At 35.4% G+C, this 17,674-nt stretch overlaps 1 protein-coding gene across 8 annotated transcripts in view; it reads left to right on the top strand.

The window, feature by feature from the left end:
* The window catches only part of CACNA2D1 (calcium voltage-gated channel auxiliary subunit alpha2delta 1), a 381,531-nt gene that overhangs the window by 239,065 nt on the left and 124,792 nt on the right, over positions 1-17,674 (top strand). For all 8 annotated transcript variants that reach the window (XM_070424150.1, XM_070424148.1, XM_070424149.1 and 5 more), the window contains exon 6: positions 12,869-12,998. In XM_070424150.1, the coding sequence (XP_070280251.1) occupies positions 12,869-12,998 (130 nt within the window). The remainder of the gene's footprint in view (positions 1-12,868; positions 12,999-17,674) is intronic.

Raw genomic sequence — 17,674 nt, 5'->3', positions numbered from 1 at the left:
AATCCTTTGTAACGTGCACTGTTATTTTACTGATTTTCAGGTGAGACAAGTAAATGTTAGTGAGCTTAAGTCACGCAGTAGGTATTTGATGGTGCCAGGCATTGAACGTGGTACAGTCCGTGTGGTCCACAGCAGAAGCAGCGTGGTGTTGTGCTGTGGGCACCCATGGGATGGAGAGGGCCCTGTAATGGAGTTGCTATAAATCAAGACTGAAGGTTAAAATTTTTTCTAAGATGGTTTTCATTTAAAATTTTAATTGATTATACCTACCCATTATTCTGTCTATATTTAATGGTGATATATTTGGCTTGTATTTAATCCAGCCAGTTTCATCACTGACAGTGATTTGCTGTAGGTAAAATGAAATTGCTATGATTAAAAAGAGTGTTAGACTTTGAATCATAAATCTCCATTGATCTGATCTACTATTCCCAGTGATATGAATGCATGCAACCCTGTGTGAAATATGACCACATCAGGAGTCATTGGGGAAAATTTTTGTCAAACTAATAAAAAAAGGTAGATTAGATTCAATTTCTTCTAGTAATTCTGCCTTATGTTTTGGGGGGCTTCTTTTAAAAGTTTTGACTCTATTCAGAAAATTTTTAATGCTTTACACACTTGGGCACATGCTTGTTTTGCAAGGATGGTTTAAACATTGATTCTTGGGTGTTTTTGTTGTTGTTTTTGGAGATTGAATGATTCTCTTATAGATTTGCATCCAGTTCTTTCTTTCCAGAAATAGACTATAGCATACATATTTAAAATACAATGAGTAATCATTAAATTTAGAAAATTCAGTGCATTATGTGGGCATTATAAATTTACCCTGTTGTACAAAGATGGAGACTGGATTGCTTTGAACAGAATCTTCAACCATTTTTTGTTTACACATGCATATCAGTTTTTTAAAAAAATGCATCTCCCTTTATAAGAATATTTACTTATAAATTCTATATATTTACTACTGAACTAATATATTTAAAAACCCCAAAGGAGAAGTCTAAATCTTTGTTTAGTGAAATTTTACAAAGCATTGGTTTAAAGTGGCATATGATTAAAAGTCCCTAGATGAAAAAGTGTAAAGATTTTTCTGGATGCTAGTTATTAGAGGCCTTTGTTAATTATGATGACTTCAATTACCATTGGAAATATCTCAACAGGCCATATGAACACATTACATTCTTATCAATAATAAATTGTACTTAAAATAGCCTTCTTGATAATTTTTAACTTTTGACCAATTTGCCTAATTAAACAAATTAAATCACTGTTTTCATCTTGTAATGAGGTTGAAGAAGAGCTAATGCTGAGAATAAACAGAAGCATCATCTGTCATTTTCCTGTTGTTCAGTGCAGCTTCCATTGGTAGAATTTCATCTGTAATCATTATTAATTTTAAGATATTTTAAGCTACTGATCCATACGCTATAGGTTAAGCCAGAAAAGATAGTATATAAATTGCATATAAAGTATAGCACAGTACATTGAAAGTGACGGTATAAGTGAGAAGGTAGCTACCTACTTGTCAGGGTGTAGGCTGCCACTTTTTGCTGTGGTGCCTGGAGTGTAGCAGGTGACTCCAGAGCAGCTCACACACAGAAGGTAGGGATTGCTAATGTCAATCCCTATAATAAATAGCAGTCAACTTTCTCTTTTTTTTTTCTCACTTCACTTGCTATAAGTAGGTATCAGTTCTGTTTTCTTTCAACCCTCCAATGGATCCTTTTAGATACCACTGATACGTGATGTATTTATTTTCATTTAAAGTCTTATGAAAAAGAAGTACTTGGTTTTCTCTCAGGGATGTAAATGAAAGAATAAAACCCATGAATTGAAAAGAAAAACCTAATGTTTTAATTCATATGCACCTACAAATTGTCTCTTTGACTGATTGATGTCTTTAGCTTTATGATATGAATGCATTGCCCTGAATTAAAATGTAAATTCTCAGGGTTTGGTTACCCAGAGACTTTAGGGGTAAATGCTTCTTTATAGCAGCATCCCATTAAAATGTTCTTCTAGTTATTTGGCATTAAAAACAACAACTTTGTAGATAATTTGCTTTAAGTCCATAGATTTCAGAATTATAAATTTTAGAGCTGGAAAGAACCTTACAGATCTTGTTTCCCTCTGTTTCTTATAAAAGAAAACCTGAGGAGACAGCAAGGATTCATAGAGTTGGAATGAGATTGAGAACCTAGATTCTTGACTGAGGCACTGCCTGTCCATTCACCAAATTGCTTCCAGTGATTGTCCTAGAAAAAAGGCATAAATTTGGAGGCCAGGAAACATGGATTCACTTTTTAAAAAAATATATATTTTATTGATTTTTTACAGAGAAGAAGGGAGAGGGATAGGCAGTTAGAAACATTGATGAGAGAGAAACATCGATCAGCTGCCTCCTGCACACCCCCAACTGGGGATGTGCCCGCAACCAAGGTACATGCCCTTGACCGGAATTGAACCTGGGACCTTTCAGTCCACAGGCCGGTGCTCTATCCACTGAGCAAACCGGTTAGGGCATGAATTAACTTTTATGTTTTACTCAACAAATAATATTAATATAGCAAGCAAAAACAGTTCTAAGTGATATGCTAGATGCTAGGGATACAACACGATAATACCAATGAGGTCTCTTGCCGTCAAGGAGCTTAATTTTAGTGTACTGAGACAACAGAGATGGGCAAATAAAAAGTTAAATAAAAAGTTAGATAACTAAAGTGGAGTAGTGCTCTGAAGGTAGTAAGTAGGGTGACATTGTCAAGATTCTATGGGGGATAATTAGATGGGGAATATTCAAGAGAGTATTTTTTAACTGAGACCTAAAGAACAAACTGGTGCCATGAAAGTAGACCAGGGAAAAGCATACCAAGCAAAGGGAACAGCGAGTACAAGGAAGGCTAAACCAGCAAGAGCATGATGTGTGTGAGGAGCAGACAATAGGCCACTGCAGTGGGAACATAATGAGCAAAAAGAAGCAGAATGGGAGATCTGGATGAATAATCAGCCAGGAAGTAGATTGTAGGAAATCTTACAAGCAGGCCATAGAGAGGTTTTCATTTCACTGTAAATATGGTGAAAACTTGGAGTCCTGGAGTCTGGGCTCTGGGACTATACCTGAGTTGTATGGCATTGGCTAGTCTTTACCTTGCATATTAAGGGAAAATAATTGGCCTTCCCATCTTGAAAAGTTTTTTTTAAAACCTTTTTGCTCTGACAGTCTTTTGAAAAGTATATTTGTCCATTATAATGTTTATAACATAAAATTTGCTTTTAATTTTTAGAAATAGGATGATGTCATTTTAATGTTTTTCATATATATAAGAAATTTGTGAACTGGGCGGGGGAGGGGGGGTCCCTCAGCCCAGCCTGCCCCCACTCACAGATTGGGAGCCCTCAGGGGATGTCCTACTGACGGCTTCGGGCCTAAGCCACAGTCTGGCCTCCCTCTGCAGGAGGTGACTGGGCTGATCAGGGTAAGGCACCAGCCCCATCACCCTGCTGCTGCTGCCACTGCTGGCTGCCACAGCCACCAAGGTGTTTTCATCAACACGGACTCCAGTCCCTTCACCACGAAAAAATGACAACTTTCTTTAGGCATTTTCAAGATGTGTCTTTCATAGGATATGACATTTCTTTCTTTCTTTCTTTTTATCCTCACCTGAGGATATGTTTCCATTGATTTTTAGAGAGCTTGGAAGAGAAAGGGAAAGACAGAGAGAAATATCAATGTGAGAGGGATATTTTGATTGGTTGCCTCCTGCATGAGCCCTGACCTGGGCCCTGGCCAGGGAGGAACCTGCAACTTAGGTACATGCCCTTGATCAGAATTGAACCCGGACCCTGCAGTCAGCAGGCCAAGGCTCTATCCACTGAGCCAAACCAGCTAGGGCAGGATATGACATTTCTTAGCCCCTCCAGCAGCGGACCTTCGTTTTTTCCTCCAGGAGTGTGGTAGAAAAACCCTAGATCACCTTCTTGGATTCTTATTAACCAAGTTACCAAGAACACTACGAGTGGTGGCACACAGGGAGCTTAGCCAATGAGTGGTCAGAAAAGGTGTTTCCTTTGCAGCTCACACACAGAGGCCCCCCTGCATTGTGTCTGCTGGGCTGGGGCGTGCTGCCTGCCCAAATGCCCTCCCTCCCTCTGTGGCCGGGGTGTGGGACGCTATGGGTGCCGCCATCTTTGTGAAGGAGTAATGGTTAATTTGCATATTACCCTTTTATTAAATTATTTATATATATATATATATATATATATATATATGTAAAATACTATATGGTTTCCATGAGGGTATACTATATTGAACTTTTAGAGTATCTAAAATCTTATAGTGTTTTTCAAATTCGAGACACTTCACAATCCTTTATTGAGAGAAATGCTGTATCAGCCTCTTCCCAAAATTTAGTTTACATATTTATAAATATAGATATGTATATATTTTCATTGTATTACATCCCATTCTAATGCTGGTGATTTGAAAATTTCACACTACCTTGGAATTTAAATCAATCCCAAATCTTCTTGTCATCAAATTTACCTGTATTGTGATTCTAATGGCCCTCATTCTTACTCTGTGCTAGGTCCTGGAATAGCTGATTCACCCTTAATGTTAACTAAAAAGTCATCCGTTTTATTTTGAGAATGTTCTCAGATTGTTTATTCTAACTTTTTTGAATGTTATCATTATAATCATTACCAGCAATCTCAGTATATATTTTTTGAGGAATGTCTATTTTTGCTTTTACATTTAATTTAATAAACAAATTATTATAGTGATCAGTATCACTTTTGATTTAATTTAGTTGTTTTATGTGTTTCCTATTCATACCTGTCTTTGACTCTGTCATATTCAGAGAATGTATATATTTTTTGATTTAATATCCCCTACATTTTTTTTTACTTGCTACCCTTCATTGTTATTGCACAGTTTAAGCTGCTTACTGTTCCTTTTCCTCAAAGTTGGCTTATTTCATACTGTTTCTACCTGATTTTTTATGTATCATAATTAGTAGTAGAAGGATACGTGGAGGCTTCACGGTGAATCTAATCTTTAAGAGCTAGAATTATTTCTCCAATTATCTTTTGACCACTAATGTTATAAATTTACTTTTCATGTTATATTTAAAGCAATCTTTTCTTAATTTGTTAAATAAATTGCTTCTGAAAAATTAATGCTATAGTTTTTCATAGGTTAATATAAAGAGTTATATCATTTTGATTACCCAAAGAACTAAAGAAAGCTTCTGAATTCATGAAAATACAATTTCTTCATAAAACATATTATGATTAGCTAACCTCATGTTTTTGCAAGGATAATATGTCTATTAAGTTCAAAATTTAAAATTTGTTCTTATTGTTATAATTTAGAAATACAAAAGTATAAAAATTTAAGTCTTTAATGTATAATTTATTTAGTTATATTTTCCCTCTAATTCTCTTCATCCACTCAATGCTTGTGAGTCACATTATCCTCAAAGAAAATAGCTTAAACCAATTAACTCAGGAGACTCAACAGTGTTCTTATTGCCATTGTAACTGAATTCATGGCTTAATTTTCAGGCTGGCCTTACAGCCTGACCAGAACAACTATGGCTGATGAAGAAGGCTCAGCAGCTTTTGCTATTTATTATTCACTAATTGGGCCTGGTCAGCTGCAGTTGCTTTGGTGAATTTCCATTCCTAATAAAGGGTGTCCCAAAATTCACGCAAGAAATAATTTTGATAGAAAACACAGGTTTATAATTAAAAATTGTAATTTTTTATTGATTCATAAAGTATACAGAATAAAGTTATGTATGGAATAGCATATTGGGTAAATGGATTATCATATTGCGATAGTGAGCACCATTAACTGTTATTGCATGAGCAGCTGCTTTTTCGAAGAAGAATGGTCCAATGATGCCTTCAGCCCAAAATCCGCACCAAAAAGTGACACCTTGTGGATGCATTTGTTTCTCAACAATCACTCGTGGATTTTCTGAACCCCAAACGTGACAATTTTGTAGATTAACAAGCCATCAAGATGAAAATGAGCCTCATCAAAATTCAGCCACATTTATGCAAAAACGGTCATGGAAAATTTCAACAAAAGAGTGCGTATGTGCCAGCAAAGCCGTGGAGGCCATTTACCGATATGCTATTCCATACATAACCCTAAACTGTATACTTTATGTATCAATAAAAAATTTACAATTTTTAATTATAAACCTGTGTTTTCTATCAAAATTACTTCTTGCGTGAATTTTGGGACACCCTTTAGATTCAAGTGACTTGGTAAAAGGAGGCTTTCCTTTGTAAGAGCCAGAACTGGTAATCAGCCGTAACTAATGGGGGATCACAGAATGCTTTGATTCCAGGATTTGACTAGTGGTTACAGAGGCAACCTTACCTTTTAATCCACAGAATGACTGCAAGGCCCTGTTGTAAATAATATGCTTGTAATAGTGAAAAAGGAAAGGATGGCCCTGGCAGGGTGTGTCCGTTGGTTGGAGCGTGGTCATGTACACCAAAAGGTTGTGGGTTTAGTTCCAGGTCAGGGCACATACCTAGGTTGTGGGCTCCATCCACAGCTGGACCTCCAGCAGCGGATGTAAAGGAGGCAACCAACCAATTCATGTTTTCCACTGACATCAATGTCTCTCTTTCTCTCTCTCTCCCCCTTTCCTTCTCTCTCTCCAAAATCAATTTAAAAAAACACACACACCATAAAACAAACATATCCTTGAGTGATGATTAAAAAAAAAAAAGGATGAATTTAGAGGTAGACATTTTAAAATATGCATACATACATACTGGATAATTGTATACAAAGCAATGACCTCTAGGTATTGAAGAATTTGTCTCATTTCACAAGAGTTCATTCACTTAACTTCATTAGTGAATTAGAAATGCCAATTATAATACTTATATAAAGAGTAACACAAGGATCTCAGTGTACCGTTCTTATTCATATCAACTACTTTTCTCAATTTTGGGGGACACAAAAAAATAAGAGAGAGCAGGGGGAGAAGATAAGTCTAGCCACAGTATGACTGTGAACCAAGTTTCTCAATGAGCACATTTAATCTGAATTGTGCAATGTGATTAGGCTAGTTTCTATTGCAATTTAGGTAAAATATATAAACTTTAAATTTCTGGACATTTTCCTTTCAGTAGAAGTAGTTTTAAGTTCACAACATGAAAAAATAACTATTGAAAAGAAATGGGTTATTATAAATCTATTCTGAGTGTTTACTTCAAGATAAATATATTAAATATGCAAGAGCTTTTCCTGTCTGTCACAGACTTGTCATTGTGACTTTGCAAATTAAATTTGCTAATGCGCACTGCTTGGAAAATTGAATGACCTGCCCATCCAGCATTGGCCTGTACGCTGTCTCTGAGTGATCTAATCTATTATTTAATAACTGAAATTATATTGAGACCAATAGTCTGAGAAACGGACTTCTCATGTTTCACTTATGTGTTTTACCAAATGCATTTGAATACATTTGAGAATCAATTTGCTCATTTCTTTGTAGACATTTCTATAGGATGGTTTGGAGATTCAGAAGAGAGATTTGGGGGGAAAATGTTAAAAAAAGAATATAATAACTTAAACAAGGAAATGTTAATTCCAGGGGAAGCATTTAAAAATTTTAATTAACACATTAAACAACATATGTTAAGTAGCTTTCCCCCAATTTCTTTTCTGTTAATTCCTTTATGTATAATATTTTTTGTATTTTAATTACTATATAATGACAATATTAATATAGGTATCTGAAACAATAATATATGTTTAAGAAAATAAGTGATTTGCATTAAAAATTCTGATATTTTCATGAAATTATTTCAATTTATGGAGGTTATGAAATGGAATATTAGTTTTCCTTAATATATTTAACAACTGCACATTAAAACTAGTCTTTTTTTTAATATATTTTATTGATTTTTTACAGAGAGGAAGGGAGAGAGATAGAGAGTTAGAAACATCGATGAGAGAGAAACATCGATCAGCTGCCTCCTGCACATCTCCCACTGGGGATGTGCCCGCAACCCAGGTACATGCCCTTGACCGGAATCGAACCTGGGACCTTTCAGTCCGCAGGCCGACGCTCTACCCACCGAGCCAAACTGGTTTCGGCTAAAACTAGTCTTGATACACAATTATACAAGTTAAGAAGTACATTATTATTTTAAAGTTATTTATAAAAGACCTTTATGTGGTGATTAAAAAAAGAATCTGTATAATATATATTAAAAGAATTAATATATTTAAAATTGTGATATTTAGCTATGAGAGGATTCAGAGGAAATATAAGAAGTAATTTTCACCCTAGTAAGATAATCATATAATGCTTAATAGAACTTCAGAAAGGAATTCAAAGAAAAATGAATATTTTTCCAATTAAAATATAATACATGCTCCTTGTATTATTCTAAAAAGCAAGAGAACACAAACATAACTATAGTTATACGTATCTCATAACTATAAAACTAATTACATTTACTATGTAATCATCCATGCATATATCCATTTACCTCTCTTTCCTCTCAAAACAAATAGGCCTTTTCTTTCCTTTTTGCTGAATATTTACTTTTTAAACTTTAGATAAGTTTAAACAAATAAGCATATATGTATATTCTCAATGCAATTACTCTTTTATATTATAGCTGTCACTATTATTGTGACCATTTTACTATTGTTGGGCATTTAATTTATTTCCCAATTTAGATATTAAATGGCATTTCTATAAATGTTAATATCAGTAAATCCTCCTCATTTTACCAAGTAAATATTTCTTGAAAGAGTGAATGAATGAAATATTTGCACATTTCCACATATTCCTAACCTTAATTCATAGATGTAGTTCAATACCTTCCTATTGGTCTATTATCATCTAATCCTTCTACTTTTCTATATCTGAACTTTGCTAGAAATAGATGTAAATGAGATTTCTTGAAAAGATATGCTGACAAAAATAATGTCTCCTTTTTTAAAATTATAGAAGTAGAACTATAATTTTCACAACTGAAACCGACTTTGTAAATTGTTTAGTTTGAGGGTTTTGAAGATAGGATAGAATTAGAATCAACTGAGAGATTCCTACAAAAGGCATTCTCCCCATTGGGATATGCTGCTCTGTTGGTGGGGGCAGAGGCTCCCCATGTGATTCTGATCGTCCCACGGGTAAGGACCACACCTGCAGCCCATAGTCATTTACTTATAGTCAAAAACAGAAGCCCGAGGAACAGGACTGGCCTACGTTGCAGACGTTACTAGTGCAACAGAATGGAACCAGATCTCCTGACGTCTGCGCTTTCCACTCTGCCTTTTATGGTATTTTGTGAGTACTGTATGTTCTTTGTAATAGGTATTATATTTTTTAAAAGAGTTTCAGGGTTGTATAAGCTTGAGAACACTGGGTTAAACAGTTGATTTTTTAGTGAAGCTTATTTCAGAAGCTTTGAAATACAGTATTCTCTTAATAGAAGTATCTAACAGGCAGCGTTTTTCCAATTTAATTGTGGATGGAGCTAACCCCTAGAGCAGGGGGGGACCTTCCTGCTTGCATGCCATATAAGGCTCCAGAAATATTTGCTCTCGCCCTGCCAAGGCATTAGGGGTGAGTTAATTAAATGTTTGACCAAATACAGCAGGCTAATTTCTAGATTGATAATTTTGTATGGCCCTCGAATGATGTTATAAATATCCAAATGGTTCTTGGCAGAAAAAAGGTTCCCCACCCCTGCCCTAGAGTATCATGAGGGACTGTTGTCTTTTGAAATATCCTTTGACAAAAACATTACTTGCCATATCACCATATGTATGCACAGTAATACTAAAACTGTCTTATACATGGAGGGCAGAAAATTTTAGGTATCCATTAATATGAATATTACTGATCAATCCTAATATTTCATGAGTGTTTCTACTACGTAAAAATGTATGCCTAATTTAAACTGATACTTTGAAGCACAGGACTTCCATTTTTGTGTTCATCAGCATCACCTGGGGGTTTGTTAAACTACAGATTGCTCAGCCCTTCCCGTGGTCTTTCTTACTGACCAGGTCCTGGGTGGGCCCTGAGAGCCTGGATTCTAAAAAGTTTCCCTGGATGCTGATGCCACTTCTCCAAGGACCACACTTTGAGACACCACTGCTTTAAAGTAAATGTGGAGAAACCACTGCTTTAAAGTAAATGTGGAGACTTTTCACTAATTCAGAATGCTTGCAGCTGAGAAGAATAGTATCTATTAGTTGGAACCCTCTTTACATTCACATTATTAACGAAAGTAGTTTGTTTTAATGTACCTTTCTCTTATTCATGTCAATAGTGCCCAGGAATAGATACCCATAAACTAGAGAGGGTGAACTTTAAAGTGTATTAAAATGCACATTTGAATCCAGCACAAATCCTTTAGTCTGAGGGTTCTTAATTGAAGCTAGGAGAGAATCTTAGGATCAACTGAGAGACTCCTTCCAAAGACATTCTCCCCATTGGGATGTGCTGCTTTATTGGTGGGGGTGGAGGCTCCCCACGTGATTCTGATTGTCCCCCGGGTAAGGACCACACCTGCAGCTCAGAGTCATTTACTTATAAGTCAAAAACAGAAGCCCGAGGAACAGGACTGGCCTGAGTTCGAGATGTTATTAATGCAACAGAGTAGAACCAGATCTCCTGACATCTATACTTCCCTCTCTGCCTTTTATGGTATTTTGTAGGTACTGTATGTTCTTTGTAATAGGTATTATGTTACACACACTTCTGTTTTAGAAGACTGTAATTTGTGATTTTCGCATGTAGGTGTGTTGCTAAATGTTAGACTTTCAACACTTATTTTGCATATTCATTTTGTTACTGGAGGAACAATTATATCATTGTGGCTTTTAACTAAATAAAATGTGCTCTGTTCCCAAATATTTTTATCAATGACAAATTTTACAATTCAATTCGCACATACCCACATGTATGTTCGTACACACACACAGTCATACCTAACTTGACCAAAAATTTCACAATATAGTTCTCTCTTATGTGGAATGTATTTTCATATTTCTTTGTTTCATTTAAAAATGACTTGGTCATGACATATTAAGTTGATTTTATTACCTAATGATGGATCAGACCTACAGCTTTACAGAAATAAAAAAAGCCATGTTGCTCATATTGTGTCTAAATAATCTTTTCAATATTTTAATTTCCTTAGAGAAAAAAAATACCTAAGTGTGGTTGTGTGTGTAGGAAGTTGTTAAAATATCTCAGGACGCTGATGTGTTATCTGGCCGTATAAATTTCCAGAGCCATATGGAGAGTTGGACACACGCTTCTTTCTAGACCTGCTAACTTTAGGTTGTTAACACATCCTCCCAGCCTCCTCCTGAAATCTGGTTGTCCATGGAGTCTTCCACTGTTTATCCTTTGCATTACTGCTGCGTGCTGCCAAAATAGTCCAATGTTGTGATTTTTATTTCCAGTTTTGTTCTAAGGAGTTTACCTTGGGAATATGGAAAACATTAGTCTCTAAAATGAATGAGTTGATAATACAGGTCTGAATTTAATGAAAAAAGAATTAGGGAAGAGTTAAAATAACTATATTTGGACTGGAAAAAAAGGAGTTAACATAATTAGTCAAAAACAATTGTTCTAGACTTGTGTTTTGAATAAATGAGTGAGATTCTTAGATTTTGTCAAGGGAGGGCAACAGGTTATTCAGTATCTAAGGCAGTGGTTCTCAACCGTGGCTGCACATTAGAATCACCTGGGAAGCTTTTTAAAATCCTGATTTCTGGGCCTCATCCTCCGGAAATTCTGTTTCTTTGTTACTAATGTTGTGGCCCCACCCCATAACAAAGAAACAGAATTTCCAGAGGATGAGGCCCAGAAATCAGGATTTTAAAAAGCTTCCCAGGTGATTCTAATGTGCAGCCAAGGTTGAGAACCACTGATCTAAAGCATAGTTCAAAGAGATAGAAAATTCATCTTCAACCTTAAACTCCTGTGGGATTTTCCTAAATCATTATTGATTGTTTCTTGGCTTCTACCTTGGGAGACAAATTGCTTCAGTTAGGATTTGATTGTACTTAGAGTTACAATAGATCTCTTCTTTTCTAGTATACTTTCTTTTTTTAAAACAAAATATCATGCCCTAGCCAGGTTGGCCCAGTGAATGGGCCCACAGATTGAAGAGTCCCGGGTTCAATTCCAGTCTAGGGCATGTACCTTGGTTGCAGGTCGTAATCACCATATGGGAGGAAACCAATCAATGTGTCTCTGTCACACTGATGCTTCTATCTCTCCCCTCCACTCTCTAAAAATCAATAGAAAAATATCCCCCAGTGATATTCGGGGCTAGGTCCATGAAAATCAAATTGATCTGGGCTATGGGGGGAAAAAAAGCTCATTCACTTGGGAAACATGCAAAAGTCAAGGGAGCATGACATAAAATAATTTCTCATTACTGTCTTTTATTCAGTCATGTGGACCATTAGTTGTCAAACCCAGAATTATCCTCAACTGTACACTATAAATGTGGTAAGATACGAGTGAAATTCCCTCCAAGGGGATAGTTTTTATTAGGTTGTATTTAAAGACACTTATCCTGTTGTTTAAATGTATATTTTGCTAAGTACTAGTTGCTGGTAAGCTCTGGTTCTGTTGGGATGATCCTGAGGAGTGACTCAAGCACAGAGGAAATTAGGAGAGAAGTTAGGTTATACTGTGAATAAATTGGAAGTCATCCTGGTACTCTATTTTAAAATATTCTTTTAGTTCCTTTGTTGAAGAATATGCACTTGGCACATGATAGTAATGTGAGAACATCTGTGTTGCATAAGTTGTAATATTCTGTTTGTTTTCTGTATTTTCTCATATAGCCTGAAAAAAATGACAGTGAGCCAGGCAGCCAGAGGATAAAACCTGTTTTCATAGATGATGCTAATTTTGGACGACAAATATCCTATCAGCATGCAGCAGTCCATATTCCCACCGACATCTACGAGGGCTGTAAGTAAAAGGATGTGAACAACAGCTCAAATGCCATGTTCTTATCTATCTTATGGAGCTAATGTGATACTGTTTTATTTTCATGTCAGTTAAGAGTCTGTGGCAAACTCTGGTTTGTGTAAAAGAAGAAACCTGATTTTCATGAGCTGTTTATGCTCAGATGGCCTCACTGGAAAAAAAATTGTAGGCAAGTCTGCATCCATGGAGATGTTCTTCTACTCTAGGGTTTAGTAAATAATTCTGCTTTCCCAAAGGACATCAATAACTTAAAAGGATTAGATATATTCTTTAGAAATCGAAACTGTGCCCCACAAGTGCACACATGCAAACATTCTTACCAAACACACAAACCGGTAAAGGAAGCGAGATGTATATTTTATACTCCATTTCTTACCACATCTTATCATGCTTTTAAGTCTCTCTCACTCCCAATATATTGTGGGCTCAAGTTAAAAAAAAAAAAGTGTTGGGAGGAGGTATAAACAAAAGACCTGAGGAAGCAGAAAACCACTAAGTGGAAGATTAGATTGAGAAGGCTTCACTGTAAAGAAGGGAGGGGTAAGTTACATGGGAAAAAGCAGGGGAGCAAGCTTGGGTCAGTGATGTTTCTCAGAAACGCCCACATGTAACCAAGGCAGAGCCTGAGGATTCTAACTAGGAAGTTCCCTGAGGACAGCCCAGTCATCTATGAGGACTCGCTGTGACCCAGAAAGCAAGGTCTTTGTTCAATCATAGCTCTGGCTTCCATGATGTCCATTCTCTAACCAGCTTACTTTTATGCCCCCTCATACCCTGCCTTCTCACAAAAACTGGTAAGGAGAAAGAGCCACTTGACATTTTTAAAAGTGTGTTTCCTGTATTCCCCATAATCAGAAAGGCTCTAGAATGTTCTGAGTATCTAGAGAGTATATCTTGGTTTCTGGATCCAGATGGCCTAAGTTCAAGTCTAAATTTTACCAATATTGTTTCCTTAGGCAAATCTTTTGATGTTCTGGCCAAGCATTTTCTTACCTGTAAAATGGGGGTAAATTTACTAACCCCAAAGTCATTTGAGGATAAAGTAAATTAATATATATATAAGTTTGCAGTACCAGGCTTATAGTGAGTTCTCTATATGTGTTTGTTGTTACTATTAATTATACAATTAAAGTTTAGAAACAGGATTAAGCACAGAGACTAATATTGTAAATTAGCTTTTATTTTTTTAATCCACTGTGATATTATTTATTGTTTAAAAGGGAATTTGAAATACATGTATGATTCTTCTCATAACATAAATTTCACCTATAAAATATGGTATTCATTCATTTTGCTTCTATTTAATGTTTTAAAATGTGCATGTTGTTTTCTTACCAATTCTCATAAGATGTTAAACATACAATATTTCTCTACATATAATAGATATAGAATGGTGTATATAGGTAGTTTTTGATGCTCCATGCAAATTAAAAATAACTTGACTTCTTTACAACCAACTTATCCTATTAATTGTAAGTCCTTTGAGAAACTAGCTGGGATTTAGATTCAGATTTATTTTTTATTTTTATTTTTTTAAATATATTTTATTGATTTTTACAGAGAGGAAGGGAGAGAGATAGAGAGTTAGAAACATCGATGAGAGAGACATCGATCAGCTGCCTCCTGCACATCTCCCACTGGGGATGCGCTTGCAACCCAGGTACATGCCCTTTACCGGAATCGAACCTGGGACCCCTCAGTCCGCAGGCCGACGCTCCATCCACTGAGCCAAACCGGTTTCGGCGATTCAGATTTATTTTTACTTCCACAATTTTGTTCTTTATCAAAAAGTTATTTAATATTTGCAATTATATTTTGTAAATACTATAGCGAGCCACTATTCAGACAACACCAAGCTCTATAATGATGTTTTTCATTTAAAAATATTACTTAATTCACCTTATTTTGTTTAAATGTTTATAACCTATTGATTGTTGGGTATGTCAACAAAGTAATGATCTTATTACTTTATCTTTCTATTGAATTTACATAAGATAAACTGGGTGAATGGATATAGAAATTCTTAGTCAAAACATATTTTTTTTGTCAATACTGTGCATAGCATGGCTCTATTTTTCAACTTGCATTAGTATGTTAAAAAAGGGACTTCAACTTGATTGTTTTTAACATATTGGGAAGTTTCTTTGATTATGTTTCTGTTTTGTTGCCTCTTATTTGAGTTTTTCCCCTTATTCCTGAAATTCACTACTTTATAAATGTCAAGATATTCAGTCAATTATTTTTTTCAAGTAGATTAAACATGTAGACACTTTGTTTAAAAATACCTACTTACATGAAAGACTTGTAGATAAAATTTTAAAAAATGATTGAAACAAATGTGGTGTGACCAGAACCCTGCCTAGCTATCCCTTTATGTTCTTTAATAGGAAGCCTTCTGTTTGTTTACTATTGGTAGTCAAAATAGTCTCTGAGCAAGTTCATAGATCAGCAATTTTCAGCCCCTGTGCCGCAATTTAAAACATGCAATACCTGACTTTTTAGTCACGGACACTGACCTCTTTTCCCTTAGAGTGAACAAAAAAAAAAAAGAAAAAAGGAAAAGGACAACAACTGTACAAAAATAGCCATCCAGTGTAAATGAATCAAAATGATACCTATATGTTTTTGTCAAATCAGCAAACATATTTTTTTGGTGTGCTGCAGAATTTTAGTAATCACTTTATGTGTGCCAGGAGGTGCAAAGGGTTGAAAATCTCAGTCATATTATTGATTGATTGTCCTGCCCAAAGAAAGGAAAAAATAAAAAAGTTGAGTGTATTGTGGTTTTAATTTGTCTCTTGTGGGTCTAGCAGCTTTGGAAGTTGATGGTTATTTCTTAGAGTTCTGCCTCTACACTCCCCCTCCCTTTCTCCTCTTTCCCCTGGCACTGCCCCATCTTTCTCAGGACATGGGCACCTTTGCCCAAGTATAACTTGAGAAAAGAATGGCTTGAGCTTACGCTCTGCACTGTATAGCACCAGGCACACCACTTTCGCCCTTTCATGGTACACAGACTAGGCTGCCCTACCTCACTGGCTTGTTCTCACTCCAGCTCCCTCCCTCAGATACACAGAATATTTAATGAGGCTTGTCACATGCACTTCCACAGTCTTTTTTGCCCCTCTGTAGGTAAATTTCCTTGAAGTTCAGGCAGTCCAGTAGTGCTTATACAGAAATCCTCAAATTTGCTGTAAAATTTTCGATGAAGGATATCAGAACTACTTCACACATTTTTAAAACAGGTTTCTTGCCCTACCTGGTTTACTCAGTGGATAAAGCATCAGCCCACGAACTGAAGGGACCTGTGTTGGATTCCAGTCTAGGCTCCATCCCTAGCCCAGTGTCTGAGAGGTAACCACAAAGATGTTTCTTTATCTCAGTATTTCCCCATCCCTTCCACTCTCTCTAAAAATCATTGGGAAAGTATTCTAGGGTAGGGGAGGCCAGGAGGAGGTCAATGGGGGAAAAAATAAAGGAGACATATGTACTACTATTTTTAATACCATAAAAAAAAATAATAATAATAAAAGAAAATACCCTACGGTGAGGGTTAACCAAAACAAAACACAAAACAAAAAGAAATACAGATTTCTTTTTTATTCTAAAAGCTATGTGCCATGGTGGCAAAATTTTAATATTGCATCATATTTAACATGGAAAATGAAAGTCTCCAATGGTATCCTCTCCTGAAGCTAATCATGGTTAATAGTTTGGGACATAGTCCTTTAGAATATTTTTAAAATTGCCAACACTAACTAATGTAATAACTCAAATGGGTTTTTCGTACTGTTCTTCAGCTTGCTTCCCCGCATCTGCCTTATTATAGAGGAATATTTTTGTTAAACTATTAAAAGGCTGAAAATAAAGAGGAAAATTTCTCTTCAGGAGTAGGTTATCCAGAGAATATAAAAACAAAATTACTTTGCTTAATTTTTCAATGGGATACTGGTCTTTAGAAGCAAAAATAAGTGAAAAATTCATTTCTCATTTTTTGCCTAGATTACTAGAACCCAAACTAATTAGAACATAATTCAACAGTCTGATAAATTACCTTGTGTATATATTTTACAAATACCAAGGGTTAGTAGACTCTGTAATTCCATTGACCTGATTAATAATAACCTTTTTTAGAGTTTACTAGTTGCTTGACTTCATGCTAATAAACTTCCTTAATATAATGTATTTCTTTACTATAATTTTGATAAATAATTTCGGAAAGGGGGAAACTGAAGTGAAGTCTTTAATGAAAAACCACAACATTTGTAAGAAATTGTGTCATATGTCAAATAAATTCTAATTCCACCCTTTATTCTTTTAATAAGTATGATAAATAATATACCTGATATTTTACTTTTGAGTTAATTTTGACTTGGTTATATTATTTTGGAGCCAGGATTGTCCCCAGAAGTTAGTAATATACTTACATATGAGAATCTTCATTTTCTTACTATTTTGATCTTTTTTTTAGTTGAAATTATATTCATGACTAATGTCTTCATCTATTTTATACTGTCATGAAATCTGACACATAAAATAAATCCATGAATACATTTTTAAGATATTAATTGTCACATGATATACACATCTCTTTCTTAAAAATATTGTTATTGGTTTTAGAGATATAGAAAAGGAGAGGGAGAGGGAGAGAGAGAGAGAAA

The sequence above is a fragment of the Myotis yumanensis genome, unplaced genomic scaffold, assembly GCF_028538775.1.
Source record: "Myotis yumanensis isolate MYYU_CA2020_CCGP unplaced genomic scaffold, mMyoYum1.0.hap1 SCAF_9, whole genome shotgun sequence".
NCBI lineage: Eukaryota > Metazoa > Chordata > Mammalia > Chiroptera > Vespertilionidae > Myotis > Myotis yumanensis.
Note: the sequence above shows the minus strand (reverse complement) of the source record. Positions and strands in the feature narration are given on the sequence as shown.